At 43.0% G+C, this 21,275-nt stretch overlaps 3 protein-coding genes and 1 non-coding gene across 8 annotated transcripts in view; all 4 read left to right on the plus strand.

Moving 5' to 3' along the window:
* Positions 1-4,773, plus strand: part of LOC108903127 (peroxisomal succinyl-coenzyme A thioesterase) — a 20,464-nt gene extending 15,691 nt beyond the window's left edge. For 2 of the 4 annotated variants that reach the window (XM_051073109.1, XM_051073108.1), the window contains 6 exons: positions 2,283-2,402; positions 3,015-3,097; positions 3,413-3,506; positions 3,602-3,682; positions 3,928-4,069; positions 4,166-4,773. In XM_051073109.1, the coding sequence (XP_050929066.1) occupies positions 2,283-2,402; positions 3,015-3,097; positions 3,413-3,506; positions 3,602-3,682; positions 3,928-4,069; positions 4,166-4,263 (618 nt within the window). In that variant the 3' untranslated portion in view covers positions 4,264-4,773. The remainder of the gene's footprint in view (positions 1-2,282; positions 2,403-3,014; positions 3,098-3,412; positions 3,507-3,601; positions 3,683-3,927; positions 4,070-4,165) is intronic. The other 2 variants (XM_051073107.1, XM_051073110.1) reach the window with 2 other exon arrangements.
* The window catches only part of LOC108872389 (peroxisomal succinyl-coenzyme A thioesterase), a 19,418-nt gene extending 5,962 nt beyond the window's left edge, over positions 1-13,456 (plus strand). The window contains exons 1-12 of one of the 2 annotated variants that reach the window (XM_018660036.2): positions 5,022-5,191; positions 6,144-6,345; positions 6,428-6,527; positions 6,617-6,807; positions 8,436-8,605; positions 9,851-9,970; positions 10,368-10,450; positions 10,618-10,711; positions 10,952-11,032; positions 11,896-12,037; positions 12,133-12,273; positions 13,252-13,456. In XM_018660036.2, coding sequence (XP_018515552.1) covers positions 6,150-6,345; positions 6,428-6,527; positions 6,617-6,807; positions 8,436-8,605; positions 9,851-9,970; positions 10,368-10,450; positions 10,618-10,711; positions 10,952-11,032; positions 11,896-12,037; positions 12,133-12,230 — 1,275 coding nt within the window. In that variant the 5' untranslated portion in view covers positions 5,022-5,191; positions 6,144-6,149 and the 3' untranslated portion in view covers positions 12,231-12,273; positions 13,252-13,456. Of the gene's footprint in view, positions 1-5,021; positions 5,192-6,143; positions 6,346-6,427; positions 6,528-6,616; positions 6,808-8,435; positions 8,606-9,850; positions 9,971-10,367; positions 10,451-10,617; positions 10,712-10,951; positions 11,033-11,895; positions 12,038-12,132; positions 12,274-13,251 lie in introns of those variants that run through there. The other variant, XM_051073106.1, reaches the window with a different exon arrangement.
* Positions 13,457-15,767: 2,311 nt separating this feature from the next.
* The window catches only part of grm8b (glutamate receptor, metabotropic 8b), an 84,947-nt gene continuing 79,439 nt past the window's right edge, over positions 15,768-21,275 (plus strand). Inside the window, exons 1-2 of the mRNA XM_051073093.1 lie at positions 15,768-16,020; positions 18,035-18,868. Of these exons, the coding sequence (XP_050929050.1) occupies positions 18,326-18,868 (543 nt within the window). The 5' untranslated portion in view covers positions 15,768-16,020; positions 18,035-18,325. The remainder of the gene's footprint in view (positions 16,021-18,034; positions 18,869-21,275) is intronic.
* LOC127142912 (U2 spliceosomal RNA) lies at positions 17,754-17,937 on the plus strand. The gene has a single exon (XR_007814022.1). It is a non-coding gene; the product is annotated as a U2 spliceosomal RNA (small nuclear RNA).

Consider the following 21,275-nt stretch of genomic DNA (forward strand, 5'->3'; position numbering starts at 1 on the left):
GGTTGCAGCCAAGGACATCCTGGACCCCACTCTTATTAGAGACTTTCTCCGCCAGCACCCTCAGGATCCTGGGCCGTCAGGTGCCGGCCGTAGAGGGGGGGGTACTGTCAGGGTTTGAATGTTTCCTGTTTTATTTTGGTATTTTTGTCTTGTCTTCCTGTTTCCTGTCCCTTGGTTACTCCAGTTCTCTTTACTTCCTTGTCTTGATTACTGTCCCCGCCCTTATGTGTTTCACCTGTGTCTCGTTATCTCCTTGTCTAGGTGTATTTAGTCAGCGTCTCTTCTTCTTGGCAGTTGCCAGATTGTCTTGTCCCTCGTGTCAGCTTTCCAGCGTTGTTTCCTGTTTTTGACTTCTTGTGTTCCTGACCGTTGCCTGTTTATCTGATTTTGGATTTTCGCCTATTCCCTTTGGACACTGTTGCCTTATCGGACTGCCTACTCGTGTACTGGACTTTTGCTTGTAATAAAGGACCTGAACTTTGATTGTGTTTGAGTTCTGCATTTGGAGTCCTGTCCTGCCGTGTGCTTGATAAACTCAAGCTAGAAACCAGACATAAAGTCGGCGTCTTGGTCACAGCTTTGTTATGAAATCACCATGGAGTGTCTCTCCTGCTGGGCTGCTGACTGTTGTTAGCCGGTTTCAAGTCGTCATAACTCCAGTAGGTTGCGCTTTAGCTGTCAGTCATGAATACTGAACACATGCTGTAGAACTGGAGTTATATCCAGTTAACTTTTTGTCAACACTAAATGTGTTAGATTAGTTTAACTAATTAGTAAATTAGTTTTCTGTCAGTTGACCACTTGGTTAATCTTGAGGGAAGACTAATGAGTCTTTCCTCAACCTCATTAGTGTTGTCTTCACCATCAATAATCTCCACCCTTGTCAGAGAAAGCACAAGCATCCAGTTCTTGGTTTTGTCTCCATGTGTTATCTCAGCATCCTCGACTTGTGGTTACATGCTCGAGGAGGCGCATGTCAGTTACTACGACGATAAGTCTAAAAATATCCAACAGGGATGCCTCAGAGGACCAAGTGTTTGTATTTTTAAGTTTAAATTATAAAATACAAACTTCACTTTAGGTCCTCAGATTCCTGAAAACAATACAGCAGACTCAGGTCACAAAGGGTGAACTGCAGCCTGCACACTGATTATAATAATTTGTTTTGGGGGTGAGATAGAGTCTCACTCTGTCAGTAATATTCTTGAGTTATGTAGATCAGAAGTCTTTGGCAGCAGACACCAGGATTTGTGTCTGTTATCTAAGTGTGTTTCTGTGTCAATAAACCCATTAAAACCTGGTTCAGAAGTTCATTCACCTTTACAGAGACTCATTCACTCAGACCAGAGACTGCTCATGTGTTGAGTTTAATGATTACTGGAGGAAGCATCATCAAGTTTAACCTGAACAGAATGGGTTTTTGGCTATTCAAATTCATGTCAATCGGTTTAACCAACTAAAGTACTGACGACGTCAGTGACATGACAAGATGTTGATGATGGACTTGCAGCCACTGAAAACAATTCTGCTTCATTTATTACTGAGGCGCAGAAACTTTGATACTGTTTTAGATACAAGAAGTTTTCCATCAAACACTTTATTCAGCCAACTTTAAGACTGTACTCATACTGCTAATGATAATGATCAAAACAATGATTTGATTCCAGGTTTGGTGATGTCTTCCCTTGGTAACTTAGTTCTACTACGACTCCCCTGGATTATCAGACCATGATAAAAATGTAGGGTGAGGCCTGATCCTCTAGTTCTTTTATGTTGATCAATGCAATCTTAAAATCATTGCTTAACCTCAGTGGTGTAATAAAGTTGTAACTGTTATCAGCAGTAGGTTTGGTAAGATGGAGGCAGGAGAGAACAGAACATCAGTGTAAAGGATAACTCCAGTACTTCTGAGCCTTTGAGCCGTTTTTGGGGGTAAATGATTGAAAAAGTCATTGTAATCATTGCAGTACTGATCAGTGCCACCGCCAACAGCTGCTGCAATGTAATCCAGTGAACAATTGTCCACATCAAATTATATTCACTAAAGTGCTTGATTTTTCTACACAGACTCAGATTGATATTCTCAGTGTCTGACAACATTCTGACAGGATTCCTACAGAGACGGAGCTTTTTATTAAGAGGGTTATAAAGAGGGGTATAAAGAGGAAGATCCTTTAACCAGAAACATCACTATATATCACTACCAGACTCCATTGACTAAAACAGCGATTTTACCAAATCTTTCCTGTTAGTTTGTTCTCTGATGTGTTTTCCTGCTGCAGACGGCCTATAGAGTCCTGCAGCAGCATCCTCAGGTCTTCAGCAGCAGGATTGCCATGTTGGGCCTTTCCTTTGGCACCAGTATCACCTTGAAAATGGCTGCATACTCTGAAGTTGTAAAGGTAAGACAAGTATACCTTCATTATCCAAACATAAACAACAGGAAAAGTTTGATTATTTGGGAAATACATGTATTCACTGTTCTTACTGAGATTTAGATGAGGAGATTGATGCCCCCCTAATGTCTGTATGGTAAATATAAAGACTGGGAACTGTCTTTATTTCTTGACTGGGATCACTAAGTATCTGTTGTCTCCTGGCCAAGAAATTGTTTGGCAATAATGAAGTGAATTTAATTGTGAACTGGTCCTGAGTCTTACTTTTTTCACCAAATCAGCTCTGGTTCTTGATCCAGAACTGAGAACTGGGTTCTGTTCAGGATTCTTGTAACCTTGGTTCTACTCAACCAGCCCACCAGTTTTCAGCAGCGTTGTAAGCTGTAAATAATGAAAGTAAACAGTAATAGCAACAAGGCAGATCACATTGATTACCTGCAAGTGTTTGCTGCCGGCATGGATGCATCATTTTTCAGGTTGCAGGTCTGTTCATCCCATTCTTGTGAACATGATATCTCCGTAACACCTTGAGGAAATTTCTTCAAACTCTGATCCAGTATCTTTCTCAGCTGATCCTTTGTAAATTTCATTATATTTTAATTTGTGTGTGTTTCCCAGCTCAGGTGTGCAGTGTGTGTTAGTGGGAGTCATGTGCAGCCAGTTGATGGATCAGTGGAACAAATCCTGGGTTATTTTCACAAGTAAGTTGATCTGCTGTCAGTGACTGAAGATTTCTACTCAGTAACTCAACCACCACTGGTCAGATTATCGCTGAATGTCCTGGTCCTGATCCAGAAAGGATGAATCCCTTAGATTTTAATGACCCCATGGTTTTTCCTCTAGCGCAACAATCAGGCTAAACTTTGTATTTAAACTGAATCTGAGTTGAAACACAGATTCATGCAAATTCACCAAAAAATGGAAAGAAAGACTAGGAGACTTGGTTTTGCTCAAGTCAGTCAAGTCATAATTAGGGAAGATGAAGTTTTTTTCTTTTCTTTTTTGGTTCCAATCAGGAACGGTGGGAAGACTCGCTTCAGTGAGGAGAACGAGGCAATTTGGCGAGACCTGCTGCTGCCCATCCCCACCGACTCCTCCCTCAAAGTGGATGTGAGTACCACCAGCCAGAGTCTCCACTATTATAGAAAGAGCCACAAAAGCAGGTGAATAGCTGTGAACTGTTGCTGCTGTTTGCCTCTGAGCAGGTGGGACGACTCCAGTGTCCTCTACTGCTGGTTGTAGGTGAGGACGATCAGAACTGGCCTGCCTACGAGTCTGCAATGGACGTGAGTTTAATGGCATGACGACATCCTGAGTGAATAAATCATTTAAGTCCAGAGGATTTAAGTTTAAGGATTGAAGAGGGTTAGAAAGCAGAAACTGTGAGAAAAGTTATGGGAAAATATGGAGTTCTAAAGTGGTTGATATGTAAATAGATAAGACATTAGGAAACACTTCTGATCTTCAAAGGAAATACAACAAGAAACCATCTAACACAGATGGAACTGAACTTTGAACTTCTGTTTTCCAGATGAAGGAGATGATGGAGCGAGCAGGGAACAGCCACCTGCTGACCATCCTGTCGTACCCCAACGCCGGTCACCTGATCGAACCTCCGTACACGCCGCACGCCCGATCCAGCTTCTTCAGGATGGTCAAAACACGTGAGAAGAGTAGGTTCACCTTCAGACTGGGAAGCTGTAGACGTTGACAGAAAGTCAGGACTTCAGAGTTTTGACGTTTGTTTCTGTTGCGTCTTGTCTTTGCAGTGATGGCTCTGTGGGGTGGAGAGACGGTGGCACATTCTCGTGCTCAGGAGGACGCCTGGAGGAAGACACTGGTCTTTCTGAGGGAGAATCTGTTCTGAGGAACAGACTGAAGCAGCCTCAGTCTCTCACCTGTAACCTCAGTGACAACTAATAGATCTAGAGTTGCTGAGTGAAAGGAGGTATTTCAGGACGTCCCTGGTTCTGGAAGAAAAAAATCCCAGACTTGCTCTTGTTCCTTTTGACTTTGAATGTTGCACAAATGTAGATTTGCTTTTCACAAAGGCATGAATATGAATGTAATCTAATGTAATTATTTGCCAGTGTATATGAAAATGAAATTATTAATTGTCGATTGTTAAAATTATCTGAGGTTTCATGGAGTCCGAGGCGAAGTCTCCAGATGTTCCATTTAGTCCCGACCAGCATACCATAACTCAAAGATATTCACTTTACAATAAAACAGAGATGCAGCAAAGAGAAACTGATGGAGCTTTTGATTGATAAATGACTTCAGTGATTAATCATGATTAATGAAGGCCATCCTTTTTTTTACCCTGTCCTACTGTACCATCAATACATGTCATAACATTAATAAAATATAAAATTAACTGACATGATTACATGGTCTTAGCCAACCACGATCTTTTCCTAAGCCTAACCAAACAGAGGCCGTTCAATAACGTAAACCACGTTTATTACTGTTACCATGACGGAGCTCGCGTGCGCCGCTGTTACGCTCTTGTGGGTCGTATGCGAAGGTAGGAACAAGCGACTTACGCTGGACGACTTGTCGTTAAGGTCGTAGTAGACGTTCTCACAAAGACGGCTTTAAAAAAGGTTGAGCTGACCAACGCAGCTCCAAACACTGACGTGGACTGACTGTGAAGTTTCAATGGTTCAATGACGCCACCTAGTGTCCAGACAGAGTGGTGTTTCTGTGGGAGGAGAATGATGGCTGAGCTTAGAGTTTGATTCACTCTCTATTCAGATTCTGTCACAGAAGTCTATTCTGTGTCTGCTTGTACAGTAAGTAGTTCATACAGGTAACGTAAGAAACAATTGTACATCTTAAGGGAAACTGTGTTATATTCAGGTGTGTACAGAGATGATTGGTCTATGTCTGTAAAGAACCTGTTCCTCTGTGATTGTGTTGCAGAAACTAACGTGATGAGCTGGTTTAAATATTTGCAGATGAAGGAAAATAATGTCAGGACTATAAAGTGACTAATTTACAAAACAGACTTTTGTTTGATGTTATTTGCATAAAACCAGTGGTGCAATGTGAGTACTTTTGCTCCAGTAGTATGAATCTGAGGGAATGGTACTTTACTGTTTTACTAAAAATTTTACTAAAAACATACTGCCTGATGAGTCTATTAAACATTTAATGAAGGGTTTTTTATTTGTACTGTACAGCATACTAACCTGTACAAACATAAAAGGCATTAAGACAAAATATAAAGACAGTAGAATTTAAAAAGCGTAAAATAAAATGTAAAATAAACAACAGTACACAAGATAGTTACAATTAGTGTTAACATTGTTTTATAATAATAATTCTCCAGGAATTTCCAATTTAATATAAGATATATAATTTTTGAGTTTTGTGTTAACTGAGTTTTGGAGAGTTATTGATTTGCTGAGAAAACAGAATAAAAACATGACTAAACTTTAACCCCATGTAAATATTAACTTTCTACTCTAAACTTAAATCTCCTTATTTGTTCAATCAAATGTTCTCCGTGCAGACAAAGTTCACATGCATACATAATCAGCAGACCTGCTGTGCACTTGGTAAACTGGTTAGATTTGTAATTCCTGACAGTGTGTGTTGAACACTCTCAATTTTCCATTATTAATACTTTTACTTTTGATACTTTAAGTACATTTTGTTCTCTCATTATTTTTTATTATTTGTTCAGTCAGATGGTTTTGGTTTTACTGTGTTTGTCTTTGGTTATTTTATCATTCTGCTCAGTTCAGGATGGACAGGAAGCAGTGTTGTGTGAAGCTGTCGGTTCAGCCATCCAGAGGACTCATGGATGAGAAGTTCATTGTCCTGGTCCAGAATGTCTGGCCTGGTTTCCAGCTGACTGTCCACGCCCTCCACCAGTGTGAAGACGGACACAGCTGGGAGGCGTTTGGTCACTACACCGCTGACGCCACCGGGACTGTGAATGGTTGGTGGTGATCTGTGAACTGCAGATATACATCTTATAATAAAACGAGGGAATTACATAAGGAATAACTTTTTTACTTCAGTTTCAGAGGATCCCAGTCTGGGTGGAACGTATTCTGGGGTTGAACCGATGGGTCTACTGTGGAGCCTCAGACCAGTTCCAGGCAGCAAACCTGGGATCAGGTACACCAACCAGACCAGAACTGTTCAGTTGATACCAATCAGTGCTGAATCAGTTATCAGTAACAGATTTGACTCCCATCATCATTCAGGATGAGGAAGATGAACGTCCAGACTCCCATGGAGGTCACAATCTCAGTGTACCAGGGTCACCAGACTGAGGGGTTCGTGGATCAGGTGTCTCTGGCCGGTGTGTTGGTGGAGCGCTGGTACATGGCTCCTGGTGTCCACAGAATCCCAATCACAGAGGGCGGACTCACTGCGACCCTCTTCCTGCCCCCAGGTAGGTCCTGAGGAGAGTCTGAAGGAAGGTGTCCTGTGGGTGAGGTTCAGATCTTACGTTCTGACCAACAATGACTGATGACATGAGACTGTATTCAGTGCTGCAGTAGAGGTGAATAGAATACTGAGACGTGTATTGTCAACAAGTACAACTGTATTGAGGTGTAGTCTGAGAGGATGATTTCCTAGAATGTTTAGGTCTAGTTGTTGGTTAAAGTGATGACTCGGGACAATGTATTCTCTTTGTTTACTCAGCTTAAGGACAAATTTACACTGCAGCCATCACACTTTTTCAGATATCTACAAATAAGGAACTATGTCAGAAGAAACATTTCAAATTTTGAAGTTTATGACTCTCCTGATGAACTCCAGTCCTTATTAATAACTGAACCTGATAACAGAAAACTGGTTTCTAAATTTGTGAATGTGTTCATGGGTCAGACTGCCCCATCCACACAGCATCTGAAGGAGTCCTGGGAAGGTGAAATTGGAACACAAATCTCAGAAGATACATGGGCTAAATGTCTCCACAGCATACACTCCTGCTCAATTAACTCAAGACATCAGTTAATTCAGTATAAGATCATTATTCACCTGTTAAATTGCATTTGTTCTTTCCATCCTCATCACCACTTTGCATCAAGTGCAAACACACTAGTGGGACCCTGGCTCATATGTTTTGGTTCTGTGAAAAACTTCACAAGTTCTGGTCAGGTGTCTTCCGTTGCTATTCAGATGTTTACGGATTTGATCTCCATCCCAATCCAGAAACGGCCATTCTAGGTTGGTCACAGCAGTTGGAAACTCTAAGCCACTGGAAAACTTTGTCAATCCAGTATGGTATGGTAATTGCAAAGAAAATCATTTTGAAGATCTGGAATAAAGAAATATCTCCCTGCTTTGAAACCTGGCTCATAGAGATCTCTAATACTTTATACATGGAGAAAATTCGATATGAAATGTCAGTCAAGTCAAGTCAAGTCAAATTTTATTTATATAGCGCCAATTCACAACAGAAGTTATCTCGAGACACTGTCAGGGAAAGCAAAGAGGTTTAAACAGATATGGCAGCCCTTTCTTGACTATATTACGGTGTTGGTGGGACCTCCGTGACACCTCAATGGCTTTAATTTGTAGTTATGTATACTTGCTTCAACATATCTCTTAAAACTTAAACAGTGTAAGAGGATACACATTGAACTCTGTGTGATACAGTACACCAATTGTTGTTTTTTTGTGTGTGTGTGTGTGTTTTTGAGGGGCGGATATTGTTCCTCTGTTTGTTGACCGCCTCAGTGTCTTGTCTCTTTTTTCTATTAAAATCTATAAATGAAAAAAAAATATTGAAAAAAAAGTGATGACTCGGCTCGTTCAGCCACTCACAGTAGAAAAAAGATACAAATGAAAACATCAGACATGTTTAGTGACAAAAACCAGCGTGTGCTTGGACTAACATTACTCACCAAAATTAACCAAGTCCAGCTCAAGTTACCTGCTGTTACTGTGGTAATGACTTAGTGAAAAACGTTGACAGGGAGGTTTCTACCAAATTTTAGTAGCAGGAACATCAGAAACTTACAAAATCATTGTCATGTAAATTGACCGTGTGTTTTTTTGACTCATCTAAAGGACCTGGACCTTTTCCTGGACTCCTGGATCTGTGGGGGGGTACAGGGGATTTGCTTGAGTACCGTGCAGCGCTGTTGGCCTCCCATGGCATTGCATCCCTGGCTCTTGACTATCTGACACCAAAAATCAGCATGGAAGCTGGGAAGCTGGTGGACAACGAGTACTTTGAGGTGAACCTGATGAGCGTCTCAAAGGATGTATTCTGAGAAACCTCAGTGACCAGTAGAACCTCAAAACAACCAGTCGAATCTGTTAGAAGATCTCTAGAACCTCCTGAGTGATCACTACAACCTTAGATGTCCTCCATAACCTCATAAGAACCCACTAGAAACCTTCTGAAGGACTTCTGGGACTTCTTAAAGTACCTCTAAGATTCCTTGAACCACCCTCTAAAGGGCTCTAGAACCTTCTTAATGACTACCAAAACAATCCTTAAACCTCCTAGACAACCCTTAGAACAACCTAAAGGATCTCTCCTCTCCATCAACCAATAAAACATCCTAAACAATCCTGAGAACCTCCCAATAACCAGTAGAACCTCTATATCCCTCTTTAGATTCTTTTTTAGATTCCTTTTTCAGGTGTTAAGTGATGGATTAACTTAAAGCTTTTCAGCAGCAAGCCTTGAAAATTAAATAATTCCCACAGGTGTTCCAACTTTTGTTCATAATTTAACCCTCTGTCTGTGCAAAGACAGTGTAGGATCAAACTATGGTACTACATCCTCTGATGTAACGATGTATGTCATTAGGACGAGACTATACTGCAGGAAATAATCCTGTATTTTTACCATCATGATGTTGTTCAGGAGTTCATCCTAAAAACAACAGAACCAGAACCAATCTCTGTTGGAACATCTGCAACAGTTTTGGGACAAACTGTTCTGATAATATTAAATAAACTAAATATCTAAACTAAAGAATGTCATGAGTCACTAATATCACAGCTGCTTTCACTTCCTCTAACAGTTTGGTTTCAATATTGAGGCGGGGTCTTGGCAACACAGAGTTCTTTCCCTGACATGTAGTATTTAGTTACATTTGTGAGGAGTTAGACGTAGACGTAACTTACCTTCAGACAGGAGAGGATTTTTGACTTATCTTTATGTCAGTTTTATTTGTGCTGCCATAATTAAGACTTTCTGTAGAACTTAAAATGCCCTCAATTTGTAAATTTGGAGTTCAGTTAAAGACAAGGCAGGAAAAGCAACAGAGAGGTGAGATCCCATTCCCAGGGCTTATGTGTGTTCAGATTTGACTTTGTTCAGTCAACATAGTATGGAGTCTAACAATCTGTACAAATTAAAACTTAATTTATTTTCTTCCTGTATCAGAATGTTTAGAGCCTGGACTTATCTCTATGTTTCAGTTGTTTCAAAGTTTCACTTTGTTCTCTGATGTGTTTTCCCGCTGCAGACGGCCTATAGAGTCCTGCAGCAGCATCCTCAGGTTCTTGGCAGCAGGATCGCCATGTTGGGCCTTTCCTTTGGCTGCAGTGTCACCCTCAAAATGGCTGCATACTCCCATGTTTTAAAGGTGAGACAAGTTCTTTTTATCATCTTGACATAGCTTTGCCTTATTTGGCACTGCACTCTAACAGAGGTGTGGTGGTTAACCAGATGCATATTGAATGTGTTTGGATAGAAGTAGGTGGTGTATATCACAAAGAGAAGAGAGAAGTCCTGATCCCTAATGTTCCTCAGTGGGGAGGAGATGGGATGAGGATGTTTGTCCTTGCCAAGACACATTGAAGGAGTGTCCACTGAGACAGGATTCAGATGAGAAAATGATGATTGTTTTAGTCTTTCTCTATTTAGGTTTTTTATGTTAAGTGTCATTTACTGGAACTTGCTCATCTATTAATTTGGATCAGGGTCTTTCTCAGCTGATCCTATGTAATTCTCTATATTTAAGGTGTGATTGTGTCTCCCAGCTCAGGTGTGCAGTGTGTGTTAATGGGAGTCATGTGCAGCCGGTCGATGGATCTATGACAGAAATTATGCATTTCTTTCGTGAGTAAGTTGAAAACATGCAGTGAAGTCAAACAAAATAAAAGAACGATGTAGAGATGAACAGACATAAATCAACCAGTTATTAAAGTGAGTTAAGTCCTCATCAGTCAGAATCTGATCGTTTCTGTCCTTGTTTGTTTGATTGGTTTGTTTTGTTTTCTGTCCAATCAGAAACGTTGGGAAAGTTCGATTCAGCGAGGAGAAGGAGGTGATCTGGCGAAACCTGCTGCTGCCCATCCCCACTGACCCCTCCCTCAAAGTGGACGTGAGTACCAGCAGTCAAACCTGAGAAATCTGTCATTTTAATCAAGGTAACGTTTCATTTGGTCGCCTGTTGATGATGTCATATCCTCTCTGTTCATGAGTCAGCGTTGTGATTGCCATAAACATCAACATTGACCTTTTATCCAAACTGAAGCCTCATTTTAAAGATCCACCTTTTAGATCTTGGTGGTTTTTAAAGAAGAATAGCTGTGAACTGTTTCTGCTGTTTGTCTCTGAGCAGGTGGGACGACTCCAGTGTCCTCTACTGCTGGTTGTAGGTGAGGACGATCAGAACTGGCCTGCCTACGAGTCTGCAATGGACGTGAGTTTAATGGCATGGGATGATAAAAGTCAGATTAAAGTTTACTGACAGTTTCTGTCACCTGTATATAGCAGGTAATCACTGCACCTCCCCTACATAAATACACTGCTCAGCCACAACATTAAACCACTGACAGGTGAAGTGACAGTGAAACGATCATCTTGTTACAGTCCAGTGTTCTGCTGGGAAACCTTCTATGATCTACTGGAGGAACAGAGGTTTTATTGTCAGCACTACAGCAGCTTGGTTCATGCTCTGCATTAAAGCAGCAGAACAGACCTTGTTGAGGTTTTTCCACAAACTGTTTAAATGGGAGGAGGAAAGATTAGGAGAGACAGATGAATTCATACTTTACAACATCTGGATTGAATGGGTCTCAAACCATCTTGGATGCATTTACACTTGTTATCTGATCCAGTTATCTGAATTTCTTAACGTCACATTTTATTTAAGATCACCTGCTCTGTTATGTCATTTAACTCTGTCTTTTGTTGTTGTTTTATTGAGAGAAAATTACATATTATGCATTTTCAATTTGTCAAGATCCACAGAGGACAACAGAAAACTGCAACAATGCAAAATTTTATATATTTATTTTCAAGACATACTGATGAGTGTCAAAGTGGAGATGGACCATGTGTTTTTAAATCCCTGGACAGAATGAAATGAATGAAACATCTCAGTGTTACTGAGGTTTTTAATTTTAGTGTCTTTTCTGCGAAGAGTCGTCACAGAGCTGAAATGTCTGAAGCAAAACCAGCCTGAAAAACACCGGTCATTTCCAGAGAGCAAATAAAAACAAATGAAGCTCATCATGAAACAATCTGATGAATGAGATTATATTTTGAACTTCTGTTTTCCAGATGAAGGAGATGATGGAGCGAGCAGGAAACAGCCACCTGCTGACCATCCTGTGGTACCCCAACGCCGGTCACCTGATCGAACCTCCGTACACGCCGCTCGTCCGAGCCAGCACCTTCAAACCAGCCCAATCACCTGAGACCAGTAGGTTCACTTTCAGATAGAAAGTCACAGGATGACTGAAGGTTGAAATCGACATGTTTTGCCTGAACAGTCTCTGTTGCGTCTTGTCTTTGCAGTGATGGCTCTGTGGGGTGGAGAGACGGTGGCACATTCTCGTGCTCAGGAGGACGCCTGGAGGAAGACACTGGTCTTTCTGAGGGAGAATCTGTTCTGAGGAACAGACTGAAGCAGCCTCAGTCTCTCACCTGTAACCTCAGGTATTACTGAGTCACACAGTGAGAGGAGGTATTTCAGGACATCCATGATTCTGGAAGGAAAAATGTGGTATTCACAATAAATCAGTGGCTGAAAAGTAAGAGAATGAAGGTATTGTTGTTCTAAGTATTTAGAGAAGTGGATCAATAATTACTCTAGTTACTCTAATGGTTTTTAAATCCCAACATATTTACATACACAAAAAGCCAGTGGGATTTTTTCATTGTGTTTTGGTTTATTCCAGAAAATAAACAGTGAGCAGCTAAAGTTTCTGATCCTTCAGGTTTAGTTGATCAGATCATCTTCACAGATGAACACCACTGTTCTGATGTTTGAAGTAAGAAGCTAATGTTAGGCTATAAACCAACTACACCACGGTCACATGACGTCAACGTCTCCACCACTAAGCTTCCAACTGGTCATTTCATTTAGCTCTGAGCTCTTCTACAAAAGCCTTTCTTCTTAGAAAGTTAGTGAGAGTTTGAAAGAGCGTGAGTAGAAACACAACGAGGCTGTAAAGGTGGACTGGTGAGTAGATGGGTTTTCATGTTAACGTCCCCGACAACCTCTGTAGTCTCATTTAGACACTCGTTAGCAACCGCCTTTTTTAAGACACGTAAAAGCTTCAAACATCAGGAGTGGGGGATTTACTGACCCATTTTATGTCGGAGAATCAAACCTGAAAATGTCTTGAGCTTGTGTTAAAACCACAGACCTTATTTCAGACATTTAACCTGAAACACACTGACTCTGGGACGAGGGAACAGGAAGCGCTAACATGCTAACAAACTTCCTGGTTTCAGGATCAGTGCTGCAGCTCTGTATACAGAGAAAATCATTCGTTCCAAATAAATGTACAATAATCCTTCATTGTGGTGGTCCTGTTGTATCAGAGAAATAAACTGATTGATCCAGAAATCCCCCTCTTCAGTCACTGTATCAGTATCAGCAGATCTCAGCTTTTCTCTCTTCACCTCCAGCTTCAGCTAAACCTCTCTAAGACTGAACATCAACATCAGACTCTCCTCTTCATCTCTCAGAACAACCCCAGTAACAGAAACATGTTCTCTGACCACGATGCATCTGTCTCCTGGTCTCACCTGTTCCAGACCTCCACCCAGCTCCTGGTACAGACCCTGGTTCTGATTGTCCTGTTTACAAAGATTAAAGTTTTTAGTGAAGACATATGTGTGGCAGAGCGTCACTTTTTCCTCCATGACCCTCAGATTTATCTTGTGACCCTCTGGAGAGGCGTGAACCTCAGGTTGGGAACCACTGCATTACATGAAGCAGTTAATGCCACCTCCACCTGCAGCAGTCTGATGATGTCATTTAGAATAAAATATTTTTTACAGAGCTTCTACTTTTTCAGCTGATGAAACTTTTACTCGTGTGTGTGTGTGTGTGTGTGTGTGTGTGTGTGTGTGTGTGTGTGTGTGTGTGTGTGTGTAGTTGCGGTGTTTGTCCGCTCGGGGGCGTCCTGCCTCCACCCCGCTGCTCTCCCCCTCAGCAGCTCTTCTCTCATGATGAAGCTCATTAACTTTATCTGTTCCCGCACGAGCCGCGCACACGCTCGCCCTCTTAGGTCTGGGAACACTTTTCCCGCTCCGCACCGGGACCAGGACCAGGACCATGTTGTCTCCGCTCAGACCTGACACCAGTTCTGTGACTGGAGAAGTTGATGAGACCCTCAGACTCCCATCAGCCTGAACTCGGCTGGTGTGATGAGCCTGAGAGCCTCTCGTGTTTCCTGTGACGCAGGGCTGCCGCGCCGCGCCGCGTCGCACCGTGCCGCTCCGCAGCTGCGACAAAAAAAGAAAACCGCGCGTCCGTGACTTCGGTCCTCTGGAACCAAGCGACCCTGACGTTTACATGTCTGTGCTGTGTTCACCAGTCAGAGCCGCTGATCTGAGAGCGGAGTGAGGGGGGAGAGGGACCCGGGCTCCGGAGCGTCATCCCCGGGCTGAACCGACACCTGCAGGTGATCCGGAGCGTCAGAAACCTGCTGTTCACAGGAATTTACCACTTCTCTGTCAGGACCCGGACCAGCTCCGCTCTCTGACCACAGGAACACGGAAAAGTGGATCTGGATTTTCTTTTTTTCTTGTGTTTGGATTCTGACGCGGATCGAGTCCCTGCGGATTTTAGACATGAAAACAGCTGGAGACAGAAAACATCTGTCTGACCTGTGACTCTGAGAGAGGAAACACCTGCTCCTGCTGCGGACACAAAGGTACCTGAACGCATCATGATATTTGATATTGATAAGGTTTAACAGGTAAAACTAATCAATCAATCAATTTCCAATTAAAGCCCTGAGTGCAGTTGTTGATCAATACAACAGAAAATATCTGCTGGGTTTTTCTTGGGATGAGACCATGTTGGAGACACGAGCTCTCTCTGACTCTCCCGCTGTGAAATCAATCAATCGATCGATCGATCGATCAGTCACTAATGAGGCTGCTGACGGACCTCAGGTTCTGTGTGTCAGCTGGTCTCAGGTCAGATTCAGGATTTCATCTGATTCTGCAGGAATGCAGTTTGAGTCGTGCTGATTGGCGCGTGCGCGTGTGTGTTAAGAGAAACCAAACTAAACGTCAGTCCGCGTGCGTTCTGAGTGTCGACGTGTGGTGTCCCTGCGATTTCGTGCGCGTGACTGAAATATGCGGGGCGTGTAACTGGGGGGAAGTGGCCTATAGCTATGTGCTCGTGCGTGTTTGTGCATGTAAACGCGCACGCACATAGATAATTATTATTATTATTATTATTGGCGAGTGCACGCGCATCCAGGTTCGCTCTGTGGAATGGATGTGTGTGTTTGACGGAGAGATGTGCACGCGCGCAAGGGTTGTGAGTGTAAGTGGAACTGTAGTTCACGCGCGTTCATGTGTGTGTTTGAGAGTTTAGATGCGGTTTCTCTCCTGTAAAAAAAGTGTTTCATGTTTGCCTGAGGATGAGTGTGTGTGTGTGTGTGTGTGTGTGTGTGGTGGGGCAGTGTATGGAGGAAAAAGTGAAGCAAAGAGGAGAAAGAAGAAGAGAAAGAAGAGAAAGGAGGAGTGAGATTCGTGAAAAGACAGTGGGTGAGAGAAAGAGCAGAGAGATCAAATGAGTGTAATCTTCCTCCTGCAGCGTCCAATCAGAGCTGAGAGAATCTTTACTTTCATCATCATCATCCAGTCACACTCTGACGTGTACAGTAGAAACATTAGACACAGACAAACTCTGTTCAGCTGAATCCTGTTTAAATACAGTACAGGTGTGTGACAGGTGAACCTGTCCTCCTCCAAACACACATCTGTCCCTTCCTACCTCATCTAACTCTAAACTGGAGGGATCTGTCTGTCTGTCCTTCGAGTTTCCCAACAACTGCTCATCCCGTCAACTTCAAACCTCGCGGGAGTTTGCCTGAGGACCAGAGGCAGCGCAGTGTGGACTGAGACGTTCGCGAGAAAGCGTCAACCGTCACTCTTCTACGAATTACCTGACGTCACGAAAAAGGTGGAACTACGCTAGAGCACGGTGCAGCGCCCGGACAGTTTACCGCGCGCACACACGTCAAGTTTCCAGAATTCTGCTGTTCTTCGCCCAGTAACAGTAACAATGAAACTTAATCTCCAGTTACGTGACGTTATGACTTGTTACATTGTACAGTGTAACATGGTCGACGCGTTAACGCGTTCGATTTTGGGCGCTACCACTTAATTGGTTCCTGAGGGGAAACGATTCCAACCTGCCATGTGTGAGTTCAGGTATGAATAACACTGTTGATTAGAGTTTAAGATTTAATATTGACTTGTGGTGACGTTCTTAATTTTTTTTAAAAAAAGGCTACTGGGACATTCATTTAATGTTGTGTGTGCCCACTAGGTGGCAGCATTAGAGCAAAGGTCAGTAGGCGTTTACCTCTCATGAACTATGAATTAAAACTGTGAATTAAAGATCCTCAGAGCAAAAAAAAAAAAACCTAATGACTTGTTAGGAGTCACGGCCACATCACAACGCAGACAGACTCCTGCTGTTTGGCCTCCTACGTTCATCCAAATAAGTTTCTAAGTTTGTTGTGTGTAGGTGAAGACTACCTACTGTTTTACCTGCTGTGTGACTTTGATGACGCGTTTACAGAAAGTTTCTCCAACAAGTTCTGTTTTAGTCACTCGCCTAGAGGATAACTGGCATTTTAAACCCGAGTCTTATTTTTCATGCTTTCAGTTGTACATTATTGAATCAGTGCAGTATTGAGAAACCTGAAACATCAATACCAGACTCCATTGACAAAACCAGGAATTTTACCAAGCAGAACACAGGAGCTTTTGGAATACCACTGCCTCCATCTGATAGTGTGATTGTGTGACTTTAAGTGGTGGAAGAAGTAATCAGATACTTTACTGAAGTAGGAGTGCCACATCATAACACAAATAAAGTAACAGATGGAGGCAGTGGTATTCCAGCAGATCCTGTGTTGTGCTCAGTAAAATTCCTGTTTTTGTCAGTGGAGTCTGGTAGTGATATGTATTGATGTTTCTGGTTAAATAAAATGGATTTTACTCTGTAACATAAAGCTCTGTCTCTGTAGGAATCCTGTCCATAATGTTGTCAGACACTGAGAATGACAATCTGAGTCTGTCAGCGGTAAAAACAATAACGTTAGTGGACGGACTTTGACGGATTACATCACAGCAGCTGTAGGTGGTGACCTTTAACTGCTGATTAGAAACATCATGTCATATCTCACGGTAATAATCCCATCACAGATACATAGCTGTGCCATCCTTTGTGTGTTTCAGATCTTTAGTGTGGTTTAGAAGTGAATTTGTTGTGTGATAGAGATTCAGAGTCTCACATTGTCTCACAGATGAAGTAGCTCCAGATCGAATAATGTCATGGAGAAGAAAGCTAACGTCCTGACCTGAATATCAGATGACACCATTAAAGCAGAATGTAAACCTCATGTTTGTGTAGCTTGTCAGTCAGTCACTCTCTTGTCTTTTTAAGCTCCTCACCATCTGTGACACCTGCAGTTCTTGGTTGTTTGACAGATTCTCTCCCTGATTCATTCCTGCAGTAAAGACGTCAGGAGACGCTTTTGACTTGTTTTCACTTGTCATGAATTTGCTTCCTCTGTTGTGGTGAAACATTACACATAAGCCGTTGGAAACGCCTGCAGGTTTAACTGGGCCAGTGAAACACCTGTAGGACTGATTGAGAGTAAAGATAGTGTAAGATAAAGTCTCAAAGGCTTGTCTTCAAAGTGTTGATAAAGACAACCAGGGTGGTTGGCTGATCTTGAGGTGAGGGTGAGGCTCTGGTTTCTGGACACTGTGAGTTTGTACAAAGTGAAACAGCTGTTGTTGGGTTGTGCAGTGGAGAGGTTGATTGGAGATACAAAGCAACAGCCATTGTTATGCCCAATTAAAAAATACTGCACCATGACAAGTGAGAACTGTGCCAGGAGGTTGCCTCAGGCAGAAAACAGTTGGGACTCATCGCTTCTCGGCCTCTTGGCTGAGATCAGGAGAAGCATCTGTTCTTATCAGGTTAATATTTGTTATGTCCTCGATGAGGGGGTGACAAATTAGATGGATTTTCAGGAGCTGAGGAAGGGGCTCGATCCGCCACTGATCTTCTCCTAACTTTGTGGTGTCATCTGCATATTTAATAAACTGGTTGTTCTGGCTTTAAAGCAGATTTCTGAGACAGCAAGGATCACTGTTTGATTATTGATCATGTATTGATTGTTTCTTTCTCTGTCTGACTCTCCAACAGGTTTCTAGAAGAATGTGAAACTGGAGCTGCTGAGATCTTAAAGCTCCGCCTCATCCGCTGCCTCAGACAGGTATGTCTGACACAGGAACCTGTAGCGCAGGAAAACCTCTGGGTCAGTGTTTGTAGGTGGGAGTGCCTGCCGTGGTTGACCCTGCCCTGGGTGACGGGAGACTCCATGGTCTGGTTCTGCCCGTCCTTGTCACACAGCCTGCATCGCTGCTACAGCCACCTGCCTGTTGACTGTGCAATCATATCACCGCTCCCTTCCGCTGCCGCTCAGCTCACCCCAACATGGTGAGGGGTTCGAAGCCTCCGATCGTCTCCGGCCACTGCTTGCTCTCTCTCCTGATGCTTAAGAGCTGCTGGCTGCTAGGCGCCACCTCTCAGAAGCCTGCTGTATTGGTGGACTCCCAGCAACCCCAGCAGGAGTACGCCCACTCCATCCGGCTGGATGGTGACATCATCCTGGGTGGCCTATTCCCCGTGCACGCTCGTGGTGAGAGGGGTGTGCCTTGTGGCGAGCTAAAAAAAGAAAAGGGCATCCACCGGCTGGAGGCCATGCTGTTCGCCATCGACCTCATCAACAAAGATCCAGAACTGCTGCCCAACGTCACACTTGGAGCACGAATTCTGGACACCTGTTCACGTGACACCTACGCTCTGGAGCAGTCACTCACCTTCGTCCAGGCACTCATCGAGAGAGATGGATCTGACGTGCGCTGTGCTAATGGTGATCCACCCATCTTTGCAAAGCCAGATAAGGTGGTGGGCGTCATCGGGGCGTCGGCCAGCTCCGTGTCGATCATGGTAGCCAACATCCTGCGACTGTTCAAGGTAAGAAAACGCTGTTCTGTTGTTCATAGTTTGAATTTGGGCACTTGTTGCCAAAGGTGCAGGATTGATTTTGAGTGGGGATATAAAGCAGTCCATCATCAGCATAACATTTGTCACAGCACTGAATTTCACCACTAACATCTAATGTTTAGGTTTGCCACTGTAAAAACAAAATGCTCTGTCTCTTACTGAATCATTATGGGACGAGATTTGTCCTGTATGTTTTGGCACAGAACTGTTAGTATAGGGGTGGTGTCTTCCTCACTCAGCCTTTATGCACAGGATGGAGTTTTGGCGTTTCTTACAAATAACTGTAGCTACAACGTTAGCAAGATGTAGGTCAGGAAGGTGGGACTCATAGTTCCTATATTATACATTTTTGATCAAAAGTATTGCTAGAGACGGTTCAGAAGACACTGTATATAGATGTTACATGTTCCCACTGTCTCTTCTAAATTCAGTGCCCCTGCTCGTTGTGACTTAGCTTTGGTCAGTATCTGGTTTATAGCTGTCTCCAGTTTGAATGACAAACTATCAGTGTGGTACTTTGTGTTTCTGTCTCTCTCTGCACCAGGGATGCTGTAAAATATTCAAACAAAAAATTGTCTGTTTTGCACCTGAAAGTTGATTAGAACCTTTTCCAAAAGAGAATATTTGGTTTTTAAGTTCTAAAGATGGAGAGAACCTGGTAGATAACAAGATGATAAGTTGTGAAATGCAGGTGGAGTCTCTGTTTGATGGCTTCAGCACTGAAGCTGAAGCAGGAGGAGGATTTAGTGTAAGAACTTCTCTGGCTCATCTCTCTGGGACTGTAATTATCAAACCTCAGGGGTATTTTTCCTGCTTTCTCATCTCACCACATCTTCATCTGCATGACAACTTCCTTCGTTTCTCCTGTGGCAAACAGCAGCTTTAAATCCAGAACAAACAGACAGATGTGATCTACAGATGACAGATGTAGATACTGAAGTGTTTCATGAGGTGAGTGTTAGTGGGCCACTGGCTGTTTTCACAGTTGGGATAAATCTTGTGTTCAGTGGAGGAGCTGCAGGCCGACCTTAGCTGTGTGAAAAGTGTTTAAAAAAAAGAAGCGGCTCGTCAGCAGCAGAGGATTTAGAAATGTGTGGAAACTCTGGAGCTGCTGGAGTCAAACAGAGGGGAGGTGAACAGGTTTTCTTCTGAGCTGATACTCTGACAACAGGAGTGAATGTAAACGTCTGTCTTTATTAGAAAAGCTCTGTGACATTTAACAGTTCACTTGTAGAACAGAAAACGTTCTGTCTGAGCAGAGAGAGCCTTCATTTAAATGTCAATGAAAGCTGTGCAAAAGAGAAATTTACCAATCTGATAGTTGAATCTAGTTTTAGTGGTGAGGTGGGAGCTCTGTCCTGCTGGAGGCCCCTGCTGTTGGGGAGTGCTGTGATAAAGGAATATATTACGATCTATAGTCTTTTGCTCTCTCTGACTCAAGGCAGACCTGACTGGCAGCTTAAAAACTTAAAAAGACAAAGTTGAAACCTGTGAATGTGTCACTTGTTGTTGGAGGAGACGAGCTCAGTCTTCAGTTCATGGATAACGTGTTCAGACGGATGTTTTTATCGCAGTGTGTTGACAGAAAACGTTGATCCCAGCTGTTGCCTCGTCCTTCTTCGATGTGAGCAGAGTGTGCAGACGAACTGTATCTGGAGGCGGTGCGATGCTGTGCACAGCGGCAAACAAATTCCACGGCCTTAAATTAGTGATGAGCTGTATGATTCATGTGTATGTGTTAGAGACCGGCCAGCTTAATGAGGACAGAAAGGCCCCACAACATCGCTTATCTAAAATTAGCTGGAGATGCCTCTGAGGGGTGAGGAAGAGGAAGGAGGGAGGAGAGAGGGGTGGGGGGTAACCAGATTGTGCTGACGCAGAGGTTTCCTCACCCTGCTGCTGCTCACCAGCTCTGTCACAACCTTCAGCTGCAGTCAGGACTCTGACGGACAGGGACTGACTGCAGCCGGGTGTCCTCAGTTAAAGTGACTGAATGCAGGCAACTCACTGAGCAAACTACGTCAACAATTTAAACCACGACTTTTCTAATGAATGCACAATTTCAGCAAATTTAAATATTCAGTCAGACCTGCAAACTCAACGCTCTTCCCTGACTGGAGCAGTGATGGAGGAAGTAAAGCTGAGTTTTCTCTGGTTGTAGGTTTCAAGCCTGTTGAACGTCTGATGTGTGGTTGGGTGTGGTAAGAAGTTTGCTTTGCTGCACCTGTAACCAGGATTGTAACAGATATAACTGGAGTTTAAAGTGAAAGTACCAAGACTGCAATGAAAACACAACCTTTGCTGTACAGATTGTCCTGATCACACCTGAATTCATTCTGCAGTGTGATGATAAATTGATTATTGATGCATGTTGATG

The sequence above is a fragment of the Lates calcarifer genome, linkage group LG10 (assembly GCF_001640805.2).
Source record: "Lates calcarifer isolate ASB-BC8 linkage group LG10, TLL_Latcal_v3, whole genome shotgun sequence".
Taxonomy (NCBI): Eukaryota; Metazoa; Chordata; class Actinopteri; family Centropomidae; genus Lates; species Lates calcarifer.